This window comes from Triturus cristatus, chromosome 1_2 (genome assembly GCF_964204655.1).
Source record: "Triturus cristatus chromosome 1_2, aTriCri1.1, whole genome shotgun sequence".
Classification (NCBI taxonomy): Eukaryota; Metazoa; Chordata; class Amphibia; order Caudata; family Salamandridae; genus Triturus; species Triturus cristatus.
This window is the reverse complement of record NC_140580.1, coordinates 381,138,005-381,156,533: the sequence shown is the minus strand read 5'-3', so window position 1 is coordinate 381,156,533 and position 18,529 is coordinate 381,138,005. Positions and strand designations below refer to the sequence as shown.

The 18,529-nt window shown below is 46.8% G+C and overlaps 1 protein-coding gene across 1 annotated transcript in view; it reads right to left on the bottom strand.

Moving 5' to 3' along the window:
• LOC146867398 (heparan-alpha-glucosaminide N-acetyltransferase-like) overlaps window positions 1-18,529 on the bottom strand; it is a 1,041,362-nt gene that overhangs the window by 246,987 nt on the left and 775,846 nt on the right. Inside the window, exon 13 of the mRNA XM_085605125.1 lies at window positions 918-1,044. Within this exon, the coding sequence (XP_085461251.1) occupies window positions 918-1,044 (127 nt within the window). The remainder of the gene's footprint in view (window positions 1-917; window positions 1,045-18,529) is intronic.

Genomic DNA, 18,529 nt, shown 5'->3' with positions numbered 1-18,529 from the left:
GATTTCTTGAGCCAGATTATCTCTAAATCTCCTGACTAGAAATATGTCCAGACTTTCTGACCTGTCATATCGCTTGACCTCCTTATTCGATCCAAGACGTGATTCATTGCCTTTAATTACCAATTGCCCTATGACAAGTACTTATGGAAATAAATAAGAGTCAAGTGGGAGACATTAAAAGGAGAGATCAAGTAGCTTCACCAAGTCACATGGTGTCAGTTTTGGACCTGCGGCTTGAGATCCATGCCTTACCTGTTCTTTAGGTGCTCATGGGGGTGCTGCCTGATGACCTTGATTCTACTCAATGGAAAACATTTGAGGAGACAATGGACGGTGAGCAGGGAACATGCCCTTTTGACATACCCCAATAAATTCAAATCAATCTTTTTTGTTAGATGCAGTGGAAGCAGCAGTGGGGCGGGGAGATGGTTAAAAAAACATCACTTACCCCGTGGCCGGCCGGCTGGTCAGCCACTGCCTCTCCTACGTGCTCTTCCTGGCTTCTTGGGGGAGGGCTCCCAGGCTCCCTGCAGGCAATCACAACGCTGCAATGAAGCGTTGTAATTGGTCTGAACGACGTGACATGCAGCCTGCATGGAGAACACGGTATGTGGCATTACTGTTTTGGGCGGCCCGAGAGGGCCGGCCAAACTCTCATGCTCACATAGGGAGTGCAAATTACACCTCCCCTGCCCTGAGAGCAGCCCCACCCCACAAAGCCGCCGCAACGGAGAAAACTAAAATGATAATAACCTTGAGTTATTATCATTTTATTGTTCATTTTATTGTTCCTTTTTTTACACTGCAAAAAGCAGTGGGGTGGCGCTCCTCTGCCTTAGCAGACAAGCCGCCACTGTGGGTAACTAAATCCATCAAAAACGCACAAACATTAATTTAAATGACAAAAACTAAATTACCTTGCAGGTCGGATAGCCAAAGATATGGTTTTCTCCCAGCAGCCACTTGTCAATGTAGGCTGCAGCTCCTCCGGTGCAGGTGGGGTATCTTCCATGATCTCCAATCCCTCCAGGCCCCAGGTAACCCCTGCGGGACACAATGAAGTATGTCTATTGCAGCTGCCAGGTGTAAGTACCACTAATGTTATACCTTCGGAAGAGGAAGACCCAAGACTACGACTTTCATTTTTAAAACAAGACTTTGCCATTTCATCCTCGCTTCTCTGTTACAAAAACCTTTCACATTTACAGTCACACTTGAACACTGACAACCACTTTACCCCTGCGATGCTGCCCGTCATGATCCATATGCGGCCTACAGGCTTGCCTCCCTGGACCTATTCATTTTTTATTTATTATAGCTGCATCTTTGCCAAAGTGGAAAGTTCAATTTCCTTCTGTGGGCGAGAAAGAGAATCCCTGTAAGAGTGTTAATGATGAAGGGATATGAAGCAAAACCTTCTCAAGCGGCACCTGGGGATGTCTCAAGGTATATCATTGCAGTTTCAAGCTCCAGGTATCTTAGTAGAATTACCAACATTAGCCTATGACACATAGTTTGCTAGGTCAATTTGAGCTCTGGCCAAGGGCCTTATTATGATAGTGGGCATTAGGACTGCCACCCGCTATCACGACGGTCAGGAGACCGCCCGAAAAGTAGGCAGTAGAGCGACCACCCAATTATGATGAGACCGCTGGGCTGGCGGTTGCAAAGTGCTCATTCTCATGACAGGTTGTGCTGCGACCCAGGAAAAGCTGCAGTAAACAGGAGCACTTCCTGCACATCCATGGACCGTGTGCCATGCACCATGTGCTTCATCGCACATGGTATGGATGTGAGTGGGGGCACTACATGTGCCCCAAGGCTGCTTTACAGTGGCCACGAGGGACAGGAGCCCTGTTGGGGGCCCCCAAAGTATGTTTCTGACAGTCTGTATATGGTGGTGTTCCTGCCATGATCAGGCTGTCTGAAAAGAATGTCATAATCCGGACTGCAGTGCCTGGCTTGCACTGCCTCCATTCGGGACTACGATTGCGACCGCCGCTCTTTCGGGATCTGAGATCCTGTTGAAGGTGGCGGTCTATTCCTTGACAGTATAGGGTCCAAACACCAATCTTGTAATGCGGCAGTTGGACTGAGGGCTGTCGGTGGTGGCACCACCACTGATGTCCTGTCCATGGTTGTCCCACCACCATCATAATGAGGCCCCAAGAGAGACAGACAAGCTTTGATTTTGTCTGGCGGCCCTTGAGTGGCATATTGCAAAGGGTTTATCAGAGTGGGATAACTTCTGCTTAAAATCGATTACTAATCCAAAAGGCTGCTGTCCTTTATGTCGGCAGATGCATCAAGAGTACTAAGGAATGAATGGTAATGCAATCTGGATGAGCGCCAGGCATGGGTGACTACTGCAGAAGAGATTTTGGGGGTCACTAGCTGTGAGTGTATATAGAGGGGCGGCTTTCGTTGTTAATGCAATGCTGGACAGGTTCTGCAGTCCTGGAAGCTTTTAGGAGAATTACTTCTTTGGATCTTTTGGTATTCTGCAGATCTGACTAATACTGTGTGCCGGAAGGAAGACAGCAGCTAAAGTTTGCGACAAAACTGACAAGGATCCTGTGGATTGTAGCCCCTATTTGGAAACTTGATTCCAGAATGTGGATTTGACTTTACCAAACTAGACGATAGGTTGGCTGCTATCAAGCAGCATCTAACAAAGAAGAGAGAGAAAGAGAGCGAGAGAGAGAGAGAGAGAGAGTGAGAGAGAGATTATCTGATCATCTGCTGTTCATTTACTGATAATCGACACCAATACAACTGCAGCATTCATCAACCATAATCTTCATAAATTAATAAAAGTATTTGATAGGGCCGAATGCAAATTTTGAAATTAAATTATCTGGGGGGGGGGGGGGCTTGTACAGGGGGGGAGCTGTTTGGTACTGAATCTGACGAAATCCGTATTTCTCCAACCCAAAGGGAAAATGACTGGAGAGAGTTCAGAAGGAATGGAGAAGGGTCAAGACTGATTAGACTGATTTGCACATAGCTGGGTACAAACTGAAGTGGTATGGTGTTCAAAATAACAGTGGATTGGGATGTGGCCCCAAGTAATTACCAGTGGCTGAGATTAATTCAAGCATTCCATCCATCACTTTTTGTATACTTAGAAAATTCCAATAAATCTGCAGCAATCAAAGTCTGCAGTCATTCTGCCCCTGAATTGGGATTGTTTAGACTGAAAATAAACTCTCTATGGACCTTATTACAGGTGACCATGATTCTGCCCAGAACAGGAATTACTGCGACTACTGAGAGGTCTTCTGGTGAACTACCGGACAAAAATATGAAGTAATCAGTGCAGGAACACGGAATTTTGCTATTTGTTACCAAGATCCTACAATCTGGATTATTCCTGCCACTCCTGAAATACCCCTGACTCCAGTTTGGGTAAATCCATTTTACCAGGGTGAAAATACTGAACCCTTTTGCATCCAACTCAAAAGGGAGCCTATGTGGGGAAGAGTATCTTGTAATGTGCAGAAATACTTTGCACAGGCAAAGAAGGAGTGTAACCCTTCTGTCATTCATCTTTAAAAGCACCATGCGTGTAGCCATTTCCGCTTTCACTGCAACCTGGTCACACCATGTCATCGCTTTACAACAGGGCTTCTCAAGTGCCTGGTGATCTTTCAACTTCTTGCTCGTTTCTTCTGGAACTTTCTCCACCGTCATTCTATTCTATCTCTTTTCGCCTTTCGAAATGCCTTACAGGCTGGTTTGCTTTTCACACAGACTTCAGGTCTGTTTTTTGAGTATACAGGGCGCTTCTCTTATTGCTCCATGAAACCTTCTTTGGTGTATGTGCGATTTACACAAGTAGTTACTAACATAACATACATAGGGAAGTTTTGGAAATTATCCAAAAAGCACCAACTGGTAGATTTGTAAATGCTTCTCATCTATAGTGTGTAATTTTCTTCTTGACAAATTGTCCAAAACTTCAGAGAAGTTACTCAAAACTACCCCAAAGGCAAAAATGGAATTTGTGGCAATATATTTTTGCATAAAATGCATCGTCGTGTCCATTTTGAGTGTGGTAGCGCATTTCACGCTAGAAAATAGTATAAAAAACCACAAGCTCCACAAACAGTAGCTACTCATGATTTGTCGTTGGTACTGTTCCCTTGTGCTCACGCTAAATCTTTGCCATGAATGGTACATAATTATGCAATACGGCGTAATCAAATACATTCAGAGATTTTGCATAACAAGCCCCATAATGGAAATTGTACTCCGGCCTACTTCTCACCGACCCTGGAATCAAAAGCTTCATTTTGGTCTCCCCTTCTGTTTGGACAACTTGGTGTGCCCCATGCACTGCCCTCCCTGGTCTTGGGGAGTCAGTCAGCCCTCCTCACAATAGTGTCGTGCAGCCCCTGGTCTGTACCCCAGTGGACCTAGCTCTATATGAAGACACTGAACCGGTGCAGATCACTGGCCTGGACCCCAGGGGGCATAGCTCTACATGACGCCACAGAAGCGGTGCAGCGCACTGGCCTGTAACCCAGTGGGCCTAGCTATGACACCGCTAAACTGGTGCAGCGCCCTGGCCTGGACCCCAGTGGGCCTAGCTCTGCATGACGCCTCAGACCCAGGGCAGTGCCCTGGCTGTAACCCAGTGAACCTAGCTCTACATGACGCCACAGACCCGGGGCAGTGCCCTGGTCTGTACCGTAGTGGGCCTCGCACTACATGATCCCACAGACCCCGCTGCAGTGCCCTGGCCTATACCCCAGTGATCCTAGCTCTACAGGATGCCACAGACCCATTGTAGTGCCCTGTACCCCAGTGGTCCTAGCTCTACATGACTCCATCAGAACCGGTGCAGTGCCCTGGCCCGTAACCCAGTGAGCCTAGCTCTACATGACCCCACAGACCCGGTGCAGTGCCCTGTACCCCAGTGGTCCTAGCTCTACATGACTCCATCAGAACCGGTGCAGCGCCCTGGCCCGTAACCCAGTGAGTCTAGCTCTACATGACACCACAAACCCGGTGCAGCGCTCTGGCCTGTAACCCAGTGGGCCTAGCTCTACATAACGCCACAGACCCGGTGCAGTGCCCTGTACCCCAGTGGTCCTAGCTCTACATGACGCAACAGACCCGGTGCAGCGCCCTGGCCCATAACCCAGTGAGCCTAGCTCTACATGACACCACAGACCCGGTGCAGCGCTCTGGCCTGTAACCCAGTGAGCCTAGCTCTACATAACGCCACAGACCCGGTGCACCGCTCTGGCTTGTAACCCGGTGAGCCTAGCTCTACATGACGCCACAGACCCGGTGCAGTGCCCTGTACCCCAATGGTCCTAGCTCTACATGACGCAACAGACCCGGTGCAGCGCCCTGGCCTGTAACCCAGTGGGCCTAGCTCGACATGAAGCCACTGAACCGGTGCCGCTCACTGGCTTGTAACCCGGTGAGCCTTGCTCTACATGACGCCACAGACCCGGTGCAGCTCCCTCCTGCAGGCTGACTGCGCGTTGCAGGTCCCATAGCTCCACATCCATTAGCAGTCGAAGGGTGGAGACGAGCTCTGTGATTTATGGCCTCATACTCGGCTTCTCATCCTGCAATATTGGACAATCTCACTCTGTCAGGGCGGCGGGAGGATGAGGAGCGGCCCTGCCACATCCATCGTGGCTTCCCCAGCCCCTCACTATCAGATATTGACTTTCCCAGTCATATCATTTCCTTTCTGATCGATTCGCCTCTAAGATGCCCTAATGGCTCTGAGGAGATGTGACAAGCGACTTTCGCCTCCGCTTTTGAGACTTACTGGAGCTTTCTTCAACTGGAGTTTTTGACATGGCCTGCCTGCACGTTTCTCTCCTGCACACTTTCCTGTGTCCCAAAGTCCCTAAACTGCCCGGGCTGAAACATTTTACCACTGACTTCAAAAATTAGGGGCCTATTTAAAGTCTGATGGATGGGATACTGTGTCACAAACCTGGGGGATATTCTGTCCTCAGTATTACAAGGTGTGTTATAGCCTGTGGCACTTATAATAGGGCAGATGGGTTGTTCACCACATTTTGACAGTGTTTCCCATCCTCCAAACTGTAAACAAACCTTAAGATTGTGATTTAGAAATGTCTTTACTACCTGGACTATATACAGCGCCACTGGGGAGACAAGCGTATCTCCATCCCTGTCAATTAGGCAATGCCAGGGGTAGCCAGGTACCCCCCTCCTTTGATATTCCTGTTACCACCCATCCCATCCCCTTTTCTCAGAAGTCATCAAGGCAACAGCAGGGACGGGAAGTAAAGAAGGGATTATGGGCCAGATGTATCAACATTACATTTTGCGGATCTATAATAGCGAATTTTACCTATTTGCTATTATAGACTCGCAAAATGCAATGTATGTAGGAATCTGCCAATATTTTACGATTCCTACACAAGAGGCCCACCGGAATGAATGGGAATTGCGTGCGCAATTGGGTACTCGCAAATTGCGCATGCAATTTCAAGGGTGCGAGGGTTCCTAAAGGACACCCTGTTGCACCCCTGAAATGTGCATGTGTGCAAATGTGGCGCACATACATGCCCTAAGGGCATGGGATTCCTTACAGCAATATCGCAATTTGCGATGGCTACTAGAATAGCACTTAAGGAATCGCAAATTGTGATTCTCTAAATGCTTGCGCAAAATAGGGAATCGCAATTTTTGCGATTCCTTATTTTGAGAGTAGATTTTTCTTTCCTACATTGCACAGAACTAAATTGCGATCGCAAACTCTGAAATTTTGCGAATTTCAGCAATTTAGTTTGATACATCTGGCCCTATGATCCCTCTTTGCTCTCTGTTGTTTCCACTCTGAAGTAAACATATCCTGAAAGCATGAAAAATAAGTCTGTAAGGCCAAAGTGTAGGACGAATGATCAAAATGCACAAAGATTCATAGTTGGAAGACCGATATCCCTGGGAATTTGATGAAAACAACATTCATGGTCCCAGCCTGAACTTCTGTCTCAAAAGGGAAGTAGCAAAATAAGGTAAACACTAAATCCACTTGATTACTGAAATTGTAAAATTAATTCACAGTGTTTGGGTTTTGCATTACAGCAAAAGAGAACACACGTTTATGAAAGCTGTCCTGAACAATCCCCGATTTAAACCGAAATGGCATTCTGCTTCTGCACAGTTTGATAAACTCATTGGCTGGCGCATGGTTCATAAAACCATCCAAAGTGATTTACCAACCAGTTAATTCACCCCATCAGAATGCCGGCTTCTGGTCGGTCTACCTTGACTTGTAGATCCGTATGACCCAGACCCCACTTTTCCGCCATTGACTCATTCACCAAACAAATCCATCTTGCACTGATTTGCCATTGCTAAAATATGGCCTGGTGTACAAAGGCCTTTTGAAGTCACAAACCCTACTGTCCTTTCCAACTCATAAAAAAGATTGTGCAACTTCTTCTCTAACACAAATAAGAGGAAGTGTGAAAGGGGTAACTCCTTCCTCTTTACGAATTACAAAGGTATGTACCAATTGCTGTGACCACAACAGCAGTCACAAACTCTTGATCGCTTACCAACGCTTGAATTGGGGTGGTAATTCATTCCCAAAAGGGATCTTTTCCTCTTGGACAGCGTCCTCTTTGTGAACAAGGCTAGGCGCTCTGGGTTGGTACCAGTGGTTAATTTGTCAAAAAACATAAGTGCCGGGACTCTTGTCAGAAGGCAGCTTGCACCAGCCCATTTCCCCTTTTAACACCGCCTAAACCAGAATCATGAAAGTGGGGAGAAGATGTGGCATAAAGGCCAGAGCGATCGACTTCGGACATGGGAAACCAGGTTCTAATCTCAATATTTTGCGATTCTGAGCAACTCACATAGGGTCAGATGTAGGAAGCAAAATACTGATCTCAAACACAGAAATACGCAGAATTTCTACGTTTGCGATCGCAAAAGACCAATGTGAAATGTAGAAAGGGAAAAAGGCAAGCGCAAATTAAGGAATCGTTAAAAAAAAGCAAAGTCAGTTAGCGATTCCTTATTTTGAGAATTTGACCCACCGACTCCAAAATAGCGCCTCGCAAAGTGCGAAAATGCTAAAAACAAATCGCAGACCAATGTAAGAAAAATCGCAAATAGCGATTTTCCGGAAAATCACTATTTGCGAGTTGCAAATTACCACCAACTCAAAGCAGGTGGTAACCAGGTGCACTGCATGTAAACAGCCCCAGAATGCATCAGTCTCAACACAATGGCGGCCCTCTATGTCATTGCAAGGCGGATGAGGATTCAAGCAGCAGCACAGAGGATGAGGAGGATGATGAGGTGACAGGAACGCATATACAGAGTGCGCATCACCCTTTTCCAACTCACAGAAGAAGAAATACATGAGAGGTACAGGCTTCACCCCACTACCATCCTAGACCTCATATGTGACCTGCACCCCATCCTGGAGCAGCAGACACGCAGGGAGCATGCAATTCCACCACATGTGCAGGTCCTTTGTTCCCTGCACCTACTTGCATCAGGTAGTTACCAGGGGGTGATAGCTGTGGCTGGAGGTGTCTCACAAAGTTGCCTGTCACGCTTCTTCAACACCTTCCTGGATGCCATGCTTCAAAGAATGCACCATTATATCCGGTTTCCCACAACGCAAATGGAACTGCATAAGACCAAGATGGATTTTTATCAGATGGCCCAGTTCCCACATGTCATAGGGTGCATCGATGGGACACATATCGCAATCTGCCCCCCTCTGCTACTGAGTACATATATTGGAACAGGAATTCATATCATTCGATCAACGTTCAGGTTATTTGTGATGCGTCTCACATCATAACTGATATAGTAGCGAAATTCCCAGGGAGCACGCATGACTCCTACATCTTCAGGCACAGTGGAATCTATACACGTCTGCCTGGGGGTGAATTTGGAGAAGGATCCCAGCTAGGTAAATGCATGTGACACACCCTGATGTATACCTTTGTTGTATCTGTTGTTGCCTGTGATTGATGTTCCCTCCTTTTCCACTTAGGTGACAGCGCATATGCGGTGCGTGCGTTCATACTCACCCCATTCCTCAACCCATCTACCCCAAGTGAGAGGAGATACAATGCTGCTCACAAGTCCACGCGGAATGTGGTGGAGCGGACATTTGGATTCCAGAAAAGCAGGTCTTGCTGCCTCCACAAGAGTGGAGGTGCACGGCAGTACTGCCACAAGATATGCTGCAAAATCATTGCTACCTGTGCCATGCTACACAACCTGGCCACAAAGAAGGGAACCCCAGTTGAAATCACTGATTCTGACTCAGAGGATGAGGAATGTTCACGGTCACTGCACAGCCGTGCTGAGATCACACGCAACTATTTCAAAGTAAGTAATGAGACAAAGCGATTAATGACAATTGTGTAACGGTGTTTTATTGTCCTTACATCAGGCAATAGAAATGCACACCGCCTCACCATATTGGCCTCTGAGTGCCTTGAGTAGCCCAGCATGGCATTAACACACTGCATGCACATTGTCATCCCCTATCAGTGGGTCACATGGGTTACCTCACCCAACTGCGAATGTCAGCAGCAGCATGGACTCATTTCCTGCAGCCACGCACAGCAGTGCCTCGCTCAGTTTGCACACTGCCCTCCCTAGAGGACTGTTCTGCTGCTGGCCCTTGACTTGCACTACACCGTCTGGGCTCAGCAACGGGTGGAGTTATGCTGCTGCGGCTGGTGACCTCCTCACTGTCTCCACCATCCCCAGACCCTGTGGCAGCAATGTTGGCTGTCTGGAGCAGTTCAACCAAAGTGGTGACATGCACCAATCCCCTAGCAACATCCTGGCTGCAGTGGGCCATTTCCAACTGCATGGCCACTGTGTGTCTGGTGAGGACAGAAGTGGCATTGCATAGGCGGCTCACAGCCTTTGTGTATCCCTCCATGCGCTTTTTTTTTTCTCTGCGCCTTGCGCCAAGTTCACTGTCTATTTGGCTGCCCAACAGTCTTACTGCCTCAGCCATGTCCTGCATGCCCTCTGCAACAGTGTTGTTCAGTCCATTGATGCCCTCCTTAATGTCCCTAAGGTTCTTGTTCATGGACACCATCTGACCTTGCATTGATTGCATTGTCTTCCCTTGCAGCCGCTGCACCTTCACCATGGTGCCCTCAAGACCTGCGAAGACACTGGATCCATCACCCTGCGCATCTGGACTGTGTGCCCTTGGTCTGCGTCGGGGACCACTGGTGTGGCTACGCTGCATGGGTGACTGTGTCTCAGGAGACTGTGCTGGCTCTTTGTGCATGGTCTGTGGGGCTCCCGTGCTCTCCTCCTCTGACCCCTCCATCTCCTGCAGGCTACCCAGTGTGTACCTCCTGGGTATGAGTGGTGGTGGTGTGATATCTGTGGGTGACAGGGTCTCTTCCTCCTGAAAAAGGTGTTCCCCAGGTGCCTCTTGTGTCTCCCTCTCAACAGTCTGGGGCGCAGGTTCGCCTGTGGATACAGAATGTCCATTTACTGACTTGCCTTGCAGCATTTGTGTTATAGCATGTGTTGACTCACTGGTATGCTATATGGTTTTTGGGACTACATCTCCCATGATGCATTGCTGGTTGTCTGCAAAATATGGACTGGAGTGGAATTCTGATTTGCTCATGGGGGATGGAGGGGGGGTCATGCCATGCTGTGCATGCATCTTACCTTGTCTGTTGCTGTCTCTGGCTGAGCTGTCCACGTCTTCTATGCCACTGATGGTCTCAGGCTGGAGGGTGGACTTCACCAATTCATCCAGGGGTGTTGTTGCAGGCGCTATGAATGGTCCCCCACCTGTTTTCTTTGCTTGTTTTAGCTTGTCAGCCACCCTCTCCTTCGCACGGGAGCGCAGGTCATACCAGCGCTTCTTCAGCTCGTCGATGGAGTGCTGGGTGATTCCAATGGCATTCATTTTGCCTTGTATTTCAAGCCAGATCTTTCTTTTCTGGGATTCTGGAACATGCAGGGATTTCTTTCCAAACAACTGGTCGTGAGTTTTCACCACCTCTTCAATTAAAACCTCCAACTCCCTCTCACTAAATTTCTGCTTCCTCTTCCTCTCTGCAGGCTCCTTACCCTTCTCCTGTGTGTCCATCCTGGTATTTGGTGTCTGACTGGTAACTCCTGTGCAGCTCCTGGGTATGTGCTCCTGCTCTCTGCCTCTCCCACAGCCTCAGGCACAGTGAAACAGCATGGGTGTGGTCACTTCCTGTGTGCGATGTTATCAGGGTGCACCTGAATGGCAGATTCGCTAATTTGCTATTTTTTAAAATTGCGATTTCGCTCATTCTGAATCGTTAATACCGATTTGGAATGGAGTTTGAGATTTTTACTGAATCGCAAACTATTTGCGATTTTTTAACTACATAGCGGTTTGCGAGTTTTTAATAGCGATTCGGTAAAAATCGCTATTAAGAACTCGCAAATATCTTTTTACCTACATCTGCCCCTTAATCTCCCCCTGCCTAAAGCGCTGGTGTTAATGATTAAGTGCCAGTGCTGAGCACCGCTAACCACTGGCTTAAATCAAGCACTGGTTGGTATGGGGGATTAGGCAGTGGCTAAAATGGGAAATATATATTTTTTAAATATCTGTCCTTTCAATGCACCAGGCTGCTAGGTTGCTATTAAAAATAATGCTTCCTGTTAGATCATGTGGAAGCCTGCTTTTCTTTGCAAGCTTCTTCTCTGCATTTGCAGCTAACCACAGGGGTTCGCAAACTGTTAAATTGTTCATATTCATCATGCAGGCCGTTTTGTGCCCATCCTACACTTGCCGCTAAAGGACAGTCTGCTCTGTGACCTTTTACAACACCAGTAGGATAACATATTGCAAAAATAGTGTGTATGCAAATTGCACCATTACGCTTTGTGAATGGATGTTGATACATCGAAATCTTTTTTCCTTTTTTAACAGGAATTTATTTCTACTTTATAATTCTCTGGGATAAATGTTTAGTTCCTTGTTTGACCTGCTACAAATGCTGAAGGACTTCCTCTGGAAATTGTGCCTCCATTGTTTTTTGCTTTTAAGACACAGTATAATGCTGAAATGCGAAGTGCCCCTAAAGCAATAAACCATCACTTTCCTAAGAAATGAATAAATGTAGTTCTAAATATGATCTGATAAGCAGTTCATTTAACTTCTCGAACATTTAAGGTAGAAGATAACATTCTTATGATGCAAATCGACACATTCTGCTGAGTTTGCACCTGTGTGCATTTCAAATGCCCTTTCCATAGTGTCACAGATTTATCTATTCATGACCCTGGGCACAGCCAGCTACGGGAGCTACAAAAAGAGAAAACGAGACAATAGAAAGGTAGCAGGATTCCTGCACACAGCCCATAGTACTTCATCTTCGTATTCTTCTATCTCTCTCTCAATATTTCTCTCCTACCCCTCTCCTTCTCACTCTTTCTTACTCTCTTTGCCCAGGAAACAGCCTTTCTAATGCAGTCTTTACTATGCATCATTTACCACACGTCTTTAACATGCATATACCCTTACTACGCATGCCTTTACCATGTATGTCTTTACTACACATGCCTTTACCATGCAAGTCATGTATAGCACGCAAGAAAAGTTTTGGGGCGATCCGTCAAGCGGGGGCAGAGAAAAAGGGATGCTCCAAAATGTGTTTTCCCCATTCAATCAAACAGCATCTGTAAAGCTCAACACTATCACCCCTAGTTTTATCTGGGCGCTGTGTCTACATCCAAGAGCTAGGTCTTGAGTCTCGTTCTGAAGACTGCCAGTGAGAGGGCTGTGCGGAGCTGAAGGGGAAGGCTGTTCCAGGTCTTGGCAGGGATGTAGGAGAAGGTGCTGCCACCACTGCAGCTGTGATAGATGCGGGTGGGGGATGCGCAGGCGAGCGCAGGTGTCTAGAGGGCTGGTGGAAGTTGAGTCGATGGTTGATGTAGACATGTCGTGGAGGGCTTTGTAGGCGTGCATGAGTATCTTGAACTGGCATCTTTTCTGGATGGGCAGCCAATGGAGGTCTTTCAGGTCAGGGGCGCTGTGGGTTCATTTTAGGAGGTCCAGGATGAGTCTGGCTGCAGTGTTCTGTATGGTCTGGAGTCTTCTGAGGAGCTGGATGGAGATGCCGGCATAGAGGGAAATGCCGTAGTCGAGGCGGCTGGTGACAAGGGCCTGAGCGCCGGTCTTTCGGGTGTTGAGTGGAAGACATCTGAAGATTATGCAGAGCATACAATGTGTGTGGAACCAGGAGGAGGCAACTGCGTTGAATTGTTGTTTCATGGTCAGTTGGCTGTCAAGGATGATGCCAAGGTTGCATGCATGGTCGGTCGGTGTAGGTCCAAGTTCTGCAGGTCGCCAGCTGTGGTCCCATGCAGAAGTGTTCTTTCTGAAGATCAGTACTTCATGTTTTTTCAGAGTTGAGTTGGAGGCAGTTGTCTCTCATCCATTTGGCTACGTTGGTCATGGCGTCGCAGAACTTGGTTTTGGCATTGGAGGGGTCCTCGGTGAGTGAGAGGATCATTTGAATGGTTCACTGATAGAATATCGACCTACAAAATATTCCCGTAAACAAATATCAAGTTATAAATGTTGATGTCAAAAATATCTACATCCTATATTTATAATGGTAAGTACAAAAATATCTAAAAAAAAATATAGCTGTAAAAAATATAGTTGTACAAAATATCGATTTTAATATATGCATAAAAAATAATATTAAATATATAAAATAAGTAAATTAACTTTAAAAAAACGAAATTACATTTAATATACATTTTAACAAACATAACAAATACATTCAATTAAACAATTGTAAACATACGTATATAAAAGCGTGTATATATATATATATATATATATATATATATATATATATATATATATTCACTGAAAAAACCATAGGTTTCACACAAGTTATAGTTAGCTGTACATTTCACTCGTAAAAAACCAATGAAATTCCCCCGTTATAGTTAGTGCAGGCAACTATAACTCACGCGACCACAATCCTCTGCTGATGCTAATACTGTATTTAGACACTTATTTGCCCATGTCTTCTTCCATTAAATTTTAGCTATACATATATTACAAATATTTTTTTTTCATAAAGACACATATGTCATCAGCAGAGGATTGCGGTCGCGTGAGTTATAGTTGCCTGCACTAACTATAACGGGGGAATTTCATTGGTTTTTTACGAGTGAAATGTACAGCTAACTATAACTTGTGTGAAACCTATGGTTTTTTCAGTGAATTTGCAAGGTTTTTTAAATGCTAATTCCTAACTATAACGTGTGTGAAACCTATGGTTTTTTCAGTGAATTTGCAAGGTTTTTTAAATGCTAATTCCTAACTATAACGTGTGTGAAACCTATGGTTTTTTCAGTGAATTTGTACGTTTTTTTAAATGCTAAGTTACTTTACGCCATTCGTGGCGTGCGCGCCCAGTTAACGCAGTTCGTTACGTGCGCGCACGGTGCGCGAACAGTGAGCACGCGGTGCGCTTGACGCACCGCGCGCCCACTTTACGCAGTTAGTGCCGTGCACGCACAGTGGTCACGCGGTGCGCTGCGCGCACCGCGTGCCCACGTTACGCGGGATGGGCCATGTACGCACGATGCGCTTCGCGCACCGTGCGCACATGGGGGACATATTATGTGCTTCGTTGTGAAAGGTATTAATTTTTAGTTTCCTTAAAATATATATGCCATGAACAAATGGTGCCCTTCAGGCACCATTTGCACACGGGGTGGGGAAAGTGTGGATATTTTTTTTTTTTTAAATAATTTTAACCGTACGCGTACGATAAGCGTAATCGGCGATTTTTCGAAAAAATTTAAAATTGTTTTTTTGGCCTTGGGGGTTGTTGGGGGACACCTATATCGATGCTGGTTGGTTAAGAACTAAATATACTACCCCTTTAGATGTTTTTTGACTTTGTTTATGCTGCCCCCCTCAGAGTGCGAGAGAGAAAATGGCGGCCGCCGCTTCCTGGTTTCGACCGATTCGAATGTTTACTTAGATCGAACAGCCAATCAGAATCGCGCTCGCGCACGTCACCGTACGCGTACGGTAAGCGCACCGTAAGCTGGCTCAGATATATATATTGATTTAAAGGCTATTTTCTCAGAATCTACTGAACAGATTTACACCAAACCTACAAAAGGCACTTCATTGACCTGTAGACTACCTCTCTGCCAAATTTCAAGGAACTCTGTTCAGCCGTTCGGGCTGTAGCTGTGTCTAAAGGTCCTATGGAAAAATGTTTGGGAAAAACGCATTTTGGGACCCCCCTTTTATCTCAGCCCCCGCTTGACGAATCCCCCCGAGACTTTCAGGGTAGGAGCGGAGCGCAGCGCCCCACCTATTTTGAAAATTTCGCGAGGATTCGTCGACTGGCGCCAAAGTTATTCAAAATAGAATGTTGCGGTTTTCCTATGGAAACAGGGTCCTAACTATAACTACCTACTGGCGACCGCCAGTAGGTAATATATATATATATATATGCAAAAAAGAAGCAGAGAACTCTGGGTAGTTCTCAAGTTTAGGTGGAAAGAAGCTCCTGTATGGAGCACTTTCAACACCAGCGACACTCTAGATCTGCTCACCTCAAATGTCTGTTTTTCTATCAAAATCTTTAAGCATAGGATTAGCACAGTGCCATCCACGCCGAGATAGAAAAGGACAAAGTCTTTGGCCATTTGTACAGCAAAGTCTTTAAGCATAGGACTAGCACAGTGCTGTCCTTGCCGAGCTGTAAAATGACAAAAGCCAATTACCACTCCAGGCACAGTATTACAGCTTTGAGTTGGTAAAATACCAATCAAGCCAACCTGAAATGAGTAAAAGCAACCCCTGACACAGTGTTTCGCTCTAATTAGAGCTCTTCAGAGAGGTATAGCTTTGTCCAGACACAAGGGAGCACCCAGTATAAGTCAAAGAAATACCCTTTCAGGCATAGAGTGACGAATAAATTATGCAAAAAAGAAGCAGAGAACTCTGGGTAGTTCTCAAGTTTAGGTGGAAAGAAGCTCCTTTATGGACGCCATTAAAGTAGTAACGTCTATCCATATAAGTATGGACTGCACATTGTCAGCATGTTCCCCGTTCACTTTGGAATGCGAGGTAGTCCGGGAAAAATGCAGTTGATCCCTTTGGACTGTTGCGGAAGGGCCATCCTCGCATGTCAGTGGCAGCACGCAATACATCAAAAAAACACACCTTCTTCTCTCGAAGTCGATGAGGCGACACAGCGGGGCTTGCAAAGACCATTTATTTAAGCAGGCATGACGCGTTTCGGTATTACACCTTTCTCAAATGCCATTTGTTTTAAAAGTGCCTCTGGTGCTAGCAGTTCCTGAGTGAGTCTGTTATATAGCCCCAGCCTGAAGTAGTATGGAGCACACCTGATGCGGAATCACTCGAGCAATACAAGGTTATGAGACTACATTACACAGCATGCAGTTTGTCCATCGTGCTATATATATTTATATCTCCACTACAAAGTTAGGTAGGCAAACTCTCAGGAAACAGCAACAGCAGTTACAGTGTTGCAGGAAGCTGTTTATTCACACAACGCGTTTCGGCTGCCCAGCAGCCTTATTCACATGTCATGCCTGAGAGTGCGCCTACCTAACTTTGCAGTGGATTTCTAGCCGGTACGTTCTGCCGGCATGCGCACCACCTCCCATGAGTCCCACAGTTCCAGAGAAAATTATATATATAGCAGAGGGGTAATATTACTATTCCCACTAGGGGAAGTGTTGGATGCGGAGGAATAAAAATAACTATTCCCACTCCAGTGACTGCAACAGAAGAGAAAGTGTTGGATAGCGGAGGGTTTAAAATTACTATTCCCACTTCAGCGAGTGCAACAGTAGGGAAAGTGCTGCATAGTGGAGACTGACGGTGGTGATGTCGGGGTTCGAGGAGGGGTTGAGCCACATTTTGGTGATGAAGGCGAGGTCTGTGGAGAGGGTGGTAATGGTGTCCCAAAATTCTGTGGCGCATTTGCAGAGTGAGCAGGCATTGAACAAGATACACTTGAGTGGTTGTGGGGCGTTTTTGGTCTTGTGGGCAGGAGAGTGCGTAATCTTCTGTGGGTAGTGTTGAGCAGGAGTGGCAGTGTCTGCAGGTGAAGGGTCCTTGGCTGGATCATGGGGGAGGAGGAGACACAGTTCTCGTATCGGGGTCCAGGTCTAGGAGTTCCTTGGCAGTGTACCATCGGTTGGCGGGAAGGCCGGAGATCCTGGCGCTGGGTGTTGTCCAACGGGTGGTTCGTTGGCAGCATGCCTACTGCGCATGTCCATTGCGAGGCCACGCAGCCGCTCCATTTGTGGTTCTGGCAGACGGTCCTATCCCAGGGTGCTAGGCAGGGATCTGGAGCTGATAGTGCAAAGACCAGGATGGCAGGGGCACACGGGCAGAGACTGTAGGCAGTGCAGGGAAAGCAGGCAGCGCAGGGACAGCAGGCAGCGCAGGGACAGCAGGCAGTGCAGAGACAGCAGGCAGCACAGGGGTCGGAACAACAGGCAGCACAGGGACAGCAGGCAGTGCAGAGACAGCAGGCAGCACAGGGGCAGGGACAGCAGGCAGCACAGGGGTCGAATCAACAGGCAGCACAGGGGCTGGGACAGCAGGCAGCACAGGAGCAGCAGGCAGCGCAGGGGCAGGGTCAGCAGACAGCGCAAGGAGAGGAACAGCAGGAACAATGGCAAGACATGGAAAGGGACAGCAGGTAGTGCAGGAATAGGGGGCAGGCACTGTACCTGAGAAGGGGTAAGGCAAAAGAGGGGTGGCCCAGCCTCCACTGGGCTTTGACAGGCACGAATGAGCCTGCCTCTGCCCCAGGCGTGGCCCGAGCTCCTTCCGCGCATGTGCTGCAATGCGCGGGAGGAGGCACCCTGTAATGAGGGCTGGTAGCGGTGGGAAAACTTCAGTGATACTAATCCCAGTAGCGGAGGATGCTGGGATTTGTGGTTCTCTGGGGTGGACAGTTCCAGAGGACTCCTGAGATGCAGGAGGAGTCGCCCTGTAATGAGGGTAAGAAGCAGCGGGAAAACATCAGTGATCTTACTCCCAGTAGCAGAGGTTTATTTTTGAACAGTGTAATTGCAAAAACTGCTAAAGAGAATTACACCAAAATTTGCAGAAAGCGAGATAGTCGTCCAGAAAGTGTGCTTTTTGTGACATCGTATAAATCCGTTCTGTAGTTTTTGAGAAATTAAGACAATTTTTTTTTTTTATGGCAAGGAGGATCCACGGAGCTGACAGACCTCAAGAAGATATCAGATTGGTTGCCACCACATCAATACGATGTGACAGCAGTCCTCTAAGGGCTCGGGAATCAGTCTTCAGACCTAGAATTTTTTTTTATATATATATATATATAAATTCACTGAAAAAACCATAGGTTTCAGGGGCGTTATAGTTAGGAATTAGCATTTAAAAAACCTTTGAAATTCACTAAAAAAACCATAGGTTTCAGGTGTGTTATAGTTAGCTGGACATTTCACTCATAAAAAACCATTGAAATTCCTC